The sequence below is a fragment of the Fulmarus glacialis genome, unplaced genomic scaffold (genome assembly GCF_000690835.1).
Source record: "Fulmarus glacialis isolate BGI_N327 unplaced genomic scaffold, ASM69083v1 Scaffold44540, whole genome shotgun sequence".
NCBI classification, from domain to species: Eukaryota; Metazoa; Chordata; class Aves; order Procellariiformes; family Procellariidae; genus Fulmarus; species Fulmarus glacialis.
Genome location: NW_009190433.1, coordinates 1 through 9196, shown reverse-complemented (window position 1 = coordinate 9196; position 9196 = coordinate 1). Strand labels below are relative to the sequence as shown.

General features: G+C 36.0%; 1 protein-coding gene across 1 annotated transcript; it reads right to left on the bottom strand.

Annotated features, from left to right (window-relative positions):
• Positions 1-549: 549 nt before the first annotated feature.
• UBA5 (ubiquitin-like modifier activating enzyme 5) lies at positions 550-8035 on the bottom strand. Its single transcript, XM_009585545.1, has 11 exons — positions 7993-8035; positions 7811-7900; positions 6553-6662; positions 6046-6132; positions 5290-5374; positions 4322-4426; positions 4017-4144; positions 2659-2794; positions 2126-2201; positions 1210-1316; positions 550-649 (listed from the first exon to the last, which is right to left on the bottom strand). Exons 1-11 carry the CDS (start codon positions 8029-8031, stop codon positions 566-568), a joined length of 1047 nt encoding a protein of 348 aa, XP_009583840.1. The 5' UTR covers positions 8032-8035; the 3' UTR covers positions 550-565.
• Between the last annotated feature and the right edge of the window lie 1161 nt (positions 8036-9196).

Below are 9196 nucleotides of genomic sequence, written 5' to 3'. Positions count from 1 at the left end.
TTAATGATTCTATGATTCTATGAAAAGGCTGAAATGTTCCGTTTACTCAGAAAAAGTAGCCACAGCACGATCCATGCCAAGAATTTAGAGAAACCAGTGAACAACAACGCTAGAAGTGCCTGGAAAATCAGGAGCAGCAGTATGAGTGAGGCACGATCTTCTGCCCTTGGCCTATTCAATGCACTCCAGCAGGCTGCATCTTTCACTTTTCGTATACTATGTACTGTTCTCATCACGTGATATCGCATATAACACACTATGCCTGCTTTTGTTAGTTTATCTATCTCCTTTTATTTTCTTCTGAATATCTGGACACTAGCAATGCTGAGAAATTAAAATTTACAGTAGCACAACTTCCCATCTTAAAGGTGTGAATAGACAACAGAATATAAACAAAGTAAGTCTGTTTCCTTCCTGCCCCTGTAACACTTCCACTTCATTAGAAATGTAAAGACAAGCTTCAGTGGAGGTTAAAAAAAAAAAAAAAAAAGAAAAAAAAAGTCTGGTCTTCTCAAAATCCAATGTCAATCCAAACTCCCAAAAGTTGTACTTAATATTTGTTTTGCTACATGTTTCTCATTTTGGCCATGAGTTCTTCTAGGCTTTCTTCAGACTCTGCTATGGTTTCCTCAGTTATCAAATTCTCTTCCTATTAGGAACAGGAAGAAAAAGTTGGCAACAAAAACAGCAAACAAAAAACCCCACACAAATATGCCTTATTGCCATTATACCACACCATTTTCCTAGAACCAAGCACTCAATTGCAAGATTAGGCCTAAGTGATTATAAGCTTAAATTGTAAACTATTCTGACTAGGAGTTAGAATGTTCTGGCTGCAATACATACAGATTCTGTGTTCCCCAGGTACACTAATTGCTCTTTGACTACATACAGCTTTTACAAGATAAATATGGTAAAAATTAATTAGTCAGCAAAACATAAACTGAGAAATTCACATTTGTTTTCTTTCCACCACCCCCCAAATACATTCATTCCTATCGTCTCAAAACTACATTCACGCTAGAATCCATACTTAAAGAAATCTATTTCATAGAAACACAAAACTGTAGAAGGCACTGAGGTACAGTTTCACTGGAATTGTTCGAGATGGAATTTTATTTTATGTTTAAAGAGTAACCAAACCGGCTGGTATTATAAATTTAATCTACAACATGTATTTTAAAAATTCATTAAGAATAAATATATTACCTTGTTTGGGATAGTATATGCTACAGTAATTCCCTCAGGAAGCTCAGGTACTGGGCCAGATGCAGCCTTCAGCTCGTCTTCTGAAATTTCTGATACCAATTCGATGCCTTTGCATTGAAAGGAATTGAGAACTCCATTAAAAGTTAGAAGAAAAAGTTCTTTAATCATTGTGTTATCACAGTAAGAGGAAAACAGCAACTACTTCTCTAGAAATAGAAAAAATTTAAAAGCAGAAAGACCTTTGATTTCAACTACTTCATTCCATTATCAATACAAAATATTTTCCCTTTACAATACGTGAAATGGTTCTTATGGTACTTATGGACAAGGTAACTTATGGACAAGAATGGCACCTCTCCTATAGGACTTCCTTGTTCTTACCATTTAAATCTTACTGTGAGGACACTTCTCCCAATGGTAAGCTAAGATTATTTTCTATATCATGTAATAAACAGAATGTATATATCTATTCTTGAAATGGTTATATAAAACACGCTTACCATTCCTTAACACAATTCCTTCCAATTTAAAGCCCTCAGAGGAATATAAAAATCCATGGGATACTTCAGCACAGTGGTTACGGAAATGATAAATGCTCTTTAGTTACATATTTAAAAGGAACACACAGTGAATACATCTTCTCACATCTTTCATATCCTCAGACCATCTTCTGAGAAAGTTTTTTATTCAAACGGTGGTTACATTTTGAGCCTAAAACCTGCACATTACACTAAAAATACATCAAGTTGTGGTAACATTACTGTCAAAAGCTGTGAAAAGCCAGCAGTAATTACGCAGTATAAGCTACAAAAAATAGGAACCATAAAGAATCTATGTACCCTGTGTTCACAAAAACAAAGACTTTAATTGAACCTCGGTACTGGGAACATCATTTAGTCTCCAGTTGATTACTTACCCCAGTCATTGTCTTCATGTATTATCTCTTCTTCCTGTTCAATTACTTCTAGTTTTGGTTGTGCAGCTTCTTTTTTCTGAAGGAAAAACACAAAAAGACAAAAACCATAATACATGCAATAGTCCAATTTTCAACAACAGCAAAGAAGATCACATCTAATATTCACACTTCTTTTAATATTTAAAGATACGCAGTCAGCATTTAGACCTTTGTTAGGCATAAAAAGGCAGAATACACCTGCATGTTAAAAAAAACAATCTCATTAATACTCAAAAATATACGGCTGCCAGAAAGGTTGAACAACTACTGTAGAAGAAAATATTATCTAACTGAATGCAAGCCATTCTGCCTACCCTTTGCATTAAGATAACTCTAAGTATTGTATTTTTAGACACACATGCAACCATCTGAAGACAAGGCTGCTGAAAATTGCAGTAGCAATGAAAGTCTTCTTTTACTACAGATCTGTAGCTTGCTTTGTTCTTAAGACTTTAAGAAAGGAAAAAAAAAAAAGAAAACCAAAACATTTTTACCTTATAATTTTCCTGCTGTTTTCTGCAATTTTTGTCACTACATTGTGGGTTTGGCTTCATAGACACAGTTGGAAAGAAATCCTGCATTGCATTGTAACCAAGATAATAACTCACAGTACCAAAATTTAACAGGTATCTAGAAACACAAACAGAGAAAGCAGGCCCTTATATACAGGTGCAAACCTAAAAATTCAGTTGCTCAAGGAATAATTTTTCCTCAAAGAACTTTTAAAATACACTTTCACACTAGTAAAGTTATAAAGAGTTACTGTAATTATACTAAAATAAGCTGTAGTCACCTGACAACAGCATAACTCATCAACATAGAACCCGGTCCTCTTGTGGTGTGGGTGTGTGTGTGAGAACAAGTCAGCTACAGTCTCAGAAAAACAATGTTTAGAGTACTGTGTAAGCACTTTTCTCTTGTGCCTTAATCCATTGCTTGAAACACTCAGGTGCCCTGTATTACAATGGGAGAGTTTTCAACAGCTAATCAGAACCAGTATAATCATCTTTACTGTATGGTCAGATTTGCAATGAAAATACAGATTTAAATTAAGCTGCAATGTTTGCATTCTTCATTAAAGAAAAACACATGTTGCTATGCAATTTTATATAATACCTGTCTCTGCACAGCTGAAAATGGATCTTTGTTGTTTGTAGGCACACTTCCAAACAGTACTTTTATTCTCTGTAATTAGAAATTTTTGGATAACTGACAAAACCAAGCAAAGGCTAAAAACAGGTTAAATAAGATCCTATTCTCACAGATGCTTGTAAAACATGGTGCATCATTTTGAAACTGAATACAAAGTTGTTCAAATACTTTCCTTGCTGATACATGCAGTTCTTTTAGCAGTTGAAGTCATGTGACAGTACTTTCTGAAAATATTAAAATATGTCGTATTGCTATGTAACTATTTTTATTTCACCTCAGGTTTTTAGAATACAAATACTGCAAGAGAAATTATTTATTCTTTGTCCACGTACAAAATTTCAAAGACAAGTCAGCACGGTACCATTTTTTGTGTATAATTTAATGATGTCAAATGGGAGCATGTTTAAATGCAGAACTAAGAAAAAAAATGTGCGTGTGTGTATGCAGTAAGAGAGATTCTTAAAAAAGCTCTGAAGACTTTTTCTTACCCCTGAAAAGTTCTATTAAAAACAGCAGCTCCAAAGTAAACACACCAGTGATTCAAGCAGTGTATATTTCAGCCCTGTCCAATGATGCCAATACCTTTAGGAAATAGGCCACAAACATATAAAAAGAACCAGACCCATCATTATAAAGTGTTCCTTCAGGTTTCTTTCTCTTATCGTGCTGTACATTGAATAGCAACAACTCAGTCACTTACTTTAGAACATTTTGTACAAGAATTCCTGCCACGACACCCATAGTTGTAGGAAGACTAGCTGCACAAACTCCTTCTCGTTTTAATGTTTTCTCATCAATATTTGCAGCAACTACAAGTGGAGGAGCACACTGAAGGGAAATAAAGAAATTAAGTTTAAAAAAAGTATTAAAAAAACCCCACAGATCAGACAAAATTTTAAGCGACTCCATCAGCTGTGCCAGGATCATATTCACTAGCCAGCTAATCTCCATATTCCCAGTCCCGCTTTAAAAGACAAATGAGCAATTCAGCAGAGCACTGCATACCGCAAAACAAGCAGATTCACCAGGTATGATTAGCTGTATATGTCCCGACACTGCATTTTCACTCACTCCAGATTCCATCCAGATTTGTCCAAGTTCATTGCAGGCCTTATAAACAGAAACACACATATCAGCACTGCAGAAGTTTAATGAAAAGAAAAAAAACCCACAACACACATTGCAAGTTGAGAGTGATCAAACACATTGATCTTCCTGCTTTAAGACAAGAAGGCTATGATCAGAAAAAGGAACATGAAAAGGTAGAATAGAAATTGTTTATCAGAGACAAAGGACAAATCAAAGGACAAATTAAAGTTGTCCTCATGAAGCCAGCCCTTTGTGCTTTCCTGAGGACCTGAGATTTTTGAACAAATACAGGCATTAGCGATTCAGTTACCAGCACACTACAGAATCTAATTGCCCAAACTGCTTTTAGAGGCATGTATACAGTGTATCTGTGTTCCTTCAGTGCATGCAATTTATAGATCAAGTTAGCTGAAGGATAACAGAAAACATGCATTTGGCGTATACCCTACATTGGCTGCTACTATAAAGAAAAACAGTTTGATTAGGTACACAGCCTTAAGACGTTTTTAGTATACAAAAAGTCATATGAAGTATACAATTAGCTATACACAGCCTTCAAAAAGTTTGTAAGATTTAACATACCAGGCTTTGATAGTACCTTTATATAAACAGGATAATTTGGAAAGACAGAGAGGGCTTATGACACTTAACTCTTTTACTAACCATTAGCTGCTAGTAACTTAAAAGTCTACAGTTATATTTATACAAATAAAATGTGTTTTGTAAGAACCAGGTAAAAGTTCAGATTCTGTTTCCTTAAACCAAGGAGAAAATTTCTTAGAAGATTCTCGATAAGTTCCTGTCTTTTTCTAGTCCCCACAATTCCTAACATTATTTATAGGAGAAAATACACTTCTACAAGCTCAGGCCTTCCATAGCCTCACCGTGTTAATTGCCATGCGAGCTTCAAAGTTGTCCACGCAGCTTAGAACAAGATCGACAGGCTCCCCCTCCTCTAGTGCACCGTTACTGAAATAAGTATCAGAATTTTGCATGAAAGTGCTGGCAGAGCAAAATACCAACATGGCAATCAACATGTTGCTTTAGAGTACAGAAGCACGTGGGAAGCATATTTCTAACAAAACTTGTGCAAATGCAGAACAGCATACAACTAGCATCTTAGATCTACAGTAGAAACAACAGCATGCTGAAACTGGGATTTAAATATATGGGCATTTTAGATTAAAAGAAGTTTTATATAGTATACACTCACAGTACAAAGTATTGGAGAATTGTATCATTGTACAACATAACTGCAAATGGGAAAAGTTACTTCAGAACTTCTCTGTGAGATTTGCTAGTAACTATTTTCTTTCTTCATTCTATAAAGCATACCTGAAACTACTCCAGAGCAGTCAAAATATGATCTGATCTATTTTCTATAATGGGAAAAGCATTTTCTATAACGGGAAAATACCTGCGGTTTTGGTTGGAAATATAAAGATGCACCAATATAAAATATAACTATGTAACAGCAGAGATAAATGCCAACTCTAGAGAAAAGGTAGAGGCAGAAATGTCTTCATATGTACTATTTCCCACTGATTTTCAATCAGAAGTCATTAAATGGAAAAAAACCCAACAATAAAAATGTGAGGCTATATTTAGAGATACACACAGCAGAAGGTGAGAGATTTTACCTTATTCTATCCATGAAGTGTTCAAAGTTGTCCATTGTTGTGATGTTGTAGTTGTGTACTTCAAATTGAACATCAGGATTAATATTCCTTTTGGAGGAAATAATATGAGTCAATGTTAATAAATACAATGATAATTTGCATTCTACTCCCTAACTTCACAAGCGCTGCTACAGTCTTAAGCTTCCAGTCTGAAGTCTAGAATATACCCATATTTGTCAAAAATTCACAGATCAGATGAGGGAAAAAAAAAAAATCACAAGATATCGAAGTGGTATAGTTTATACTAAACTTCTGAGCAAAGTTAGCTATACTTAAAAAGTAGACTTACATTAAGGTTTTGGTCAGTACAAAAATGTCCTTCAAGTATCAATCATTCCCACAACTATTTTATACTCAAATTTCCAAATTAGATCATGCTACTTCGCACATGATTAAGAATGAAACATTGATTTTCTGGAGCACCGTCCTGGGTAAATACATTTTGATAACCACTTCTCTAAGTTATACCTCAAAGTATGCTCTGCTGCTTGCACTTTACTTAATCCAGCTTGATGAGGTTGGAAGAAGAGTCTGTTCATGTTTGCCAATTCCACTTTGTCATAATCAAACAGAAGCAGCTATAATAAAGATTGTATTAACATATGTGAATCTCCAAAAGCATTTTAAACAACAAAACTCATTCTAAAAGCAACAACAAAAACCCCCAACCAAACACCCCCCTATCCCCGCAGTCCCATTCAGTTCACATACAAAAGTTACCAACATTGTAAGCATGTGAAAGACTGAATTCTAACTGCCATTCACCAGGAACTGATTCATTAACTCATGAAAACCACTTTAATAAAAAGCAATCTGTTAATTTGATCTAAACTAAGAATATTCAACAGACTATCTACATGAACACTATCGACTCTGTTACCACATTCCTACTTGCTGTTACAGCATTAACCAGAAATGTACAATTTCTTTCACTTGTCTTGGCATGTAGTTCTTAAAAAAAAATTCACTTAAAATACCTACATAATACATGGACATGTTGATTATTATAAATTCTGAATCAACTGTCCAATGTCCTTTTCTATGTCCAAGATGGTGGTCTTCAGGAAGGGGGAATAAACTTTGCAGTAAAAAGTTGCATCACCTCTGTATTAAGAAACTTCTTAAAGTTCCAAGAGGAAATGGTCAGGCTTTGCCTGAAAATACAAACATCTAAGCCTTCCCCAAATTCTTCCTTTAAAGAAAAACCCTGTTCTATTAACCCTGGAGGTTCTTGTTATCTATACACACATCAAATTATTTTTAACTGCAGCTAGATTTTTAGCTCCAAGTCTGCCACATGACAAACTTATGTTTGTGATAAAAATATCTGTTTGACATCTACCGCATTTCAATTTCATGAATATCAACGTTCTCATAAGACTTAATCTTCTATGCGAATTACCTCTCCTTTTTCTTTATTTTGTTTTCCTTTTGCAATAATCCAGTATGAAGGTTAGATAGATGGGCTCATATAAGAGCACAGAAAAGACAAGCATCCAAACAAGAATCATCCACACGATACAGGATTAAGCCCTAAGTAAATCAATTTTACTAGCGTAAGAAAAATACTGACTTTGTGATGTTTATGCAAGTGCTGTTCTTGAGCGCTTTCTTCATAGTACTTTTTTATTTGGGCAAAATCAACTGAATGAAATAGAATCTAACTCTTTATGAAGAAGACTGGTCCATCTACTATAAAGAAGTAGAAGAAGAAAACTCTCATTACCTTACCAATGCCACACCTTGTCAACATTTCAGCAGTCACACTGCCAACTCCACCTACACCTACTACTGCAACTGTAAAGGTACGGATTTTCTGTAGAAAGAAATAAAATACAGATCAGTATATCAAAAGTAGTCTCACAGGGGAAAAAATGCAAGGCTGTTTTAATGCAGATAGAATCCTACCTCATAGTCTTTGACAATTCCCATTCTTTTTAAAGCCATCAAGCGACTGCGAAGAAAAACAGCCACATTATACAGAAAATGCTCTCTACGTTTCCAATAGCAATGTTATTTTTCAGTTATTTAAAATCACTTTTGCTTTAAAAATAACCCCACTAAGCACCAAACTCAAGCCTGCTGTTTTTACTGCAGTTGTGAATGCCAGCTAGATACGGTCTAAATGAGATAGTAGACGCTTTCCTATTAGCAACAGAGTACTAACCTTGCAGAAACTCATGTACTTATTGAGTTAATATAAGTAATATCAATTAAATCAGGAGGACCCATAGCTATTTTCGTAAATGAATCCCTGATTTACCGAATGAAAGCCTACACTTTTTTCTGTAATGAACCATATGGCAGAAGGCCAGTGAAGACTCTTCCACTGTTTTCTGATCAATTTGATTAGATTAACTCCACCATAACATTTAAAACCAAATAAATTAGAGAATATCAGGTTGTGAGGATAACTGGAAGAATTTTAAAGTAACATTTATCCTGCTATTGCATTTTTTCATTGGAAGTATCAACGAAAGTACAAGTATCAACTTGTATTAAAGCAATTTATCCTGAAAAAAAAAAAAATGCATCAGATTTCCAGAAGCACCGAGCATTAGAAAGGGTCCCAGATGCTCAAGACTTCTCTAAACCAAACTCTAAAAAACTTAAGTTAGAGGAATGAGAATAAGACCTCATGTAATACCAACACCTATTTATTAGCAACACCCATTTATTAGCAACTTAGCTGAAAAACTCACAAAGTTTCCTCTCTCTCTCCCTGTACTGTAAAGCAAGATAATACAAAGTAACCCCGATGTACACCCCTGCCAGCCCAGTCAGGTGGGAAATTTGAGAGCACCTCTCCCCTCCTCCCCACAGAGCACCTGCCTTCAGCATTGCCCTGACACCCTCCTCAGCACACCCAGCCCCATCCCTTAGACCCCTACCTGCCCGAGCCCACCTCCACGTGCCTTTTCCCCTTTACCCAGACCCACAGCTCCAACCCACGGCCGGAGACCCCACAGCCCTCCCTCTTCCCCATCCTCTACACCCTGACTCAGCCTCTGGGCCTCCTCCCCATGGCTCAGTCCTGGTCCTCTCCCCATAATCCAACCCCCGTTAGGTGCGGCCTCCTCACGCCATAACGCGCCTCGCCCCCCAGCCGCAC

Excerpts from the sequence above, each read along its gene's own strand:
- UBA5 (XM_009585545.1), bottom strand. The coding sequence starts at position 8,031 with ATGGCTTTAAAAAGAATGGGAATTGTCAAAGACTATGAG. Across the intron at positions 7,901-7,992 it reads GAATTGTCAAAGACTATGAG|AAAATCCGTACCTTTACAGT; the intron begins GTAGGATTCTAT and ends TTCTTTCTACAG. Across the intron at positions 2,795-4,016 it reads CTTGTACAAAATGTTCTAAA|ATACCTGTTAAATTTTGGTA; the intron begins GTAAGTGACTGA and ends TTGTGTTTCTAG.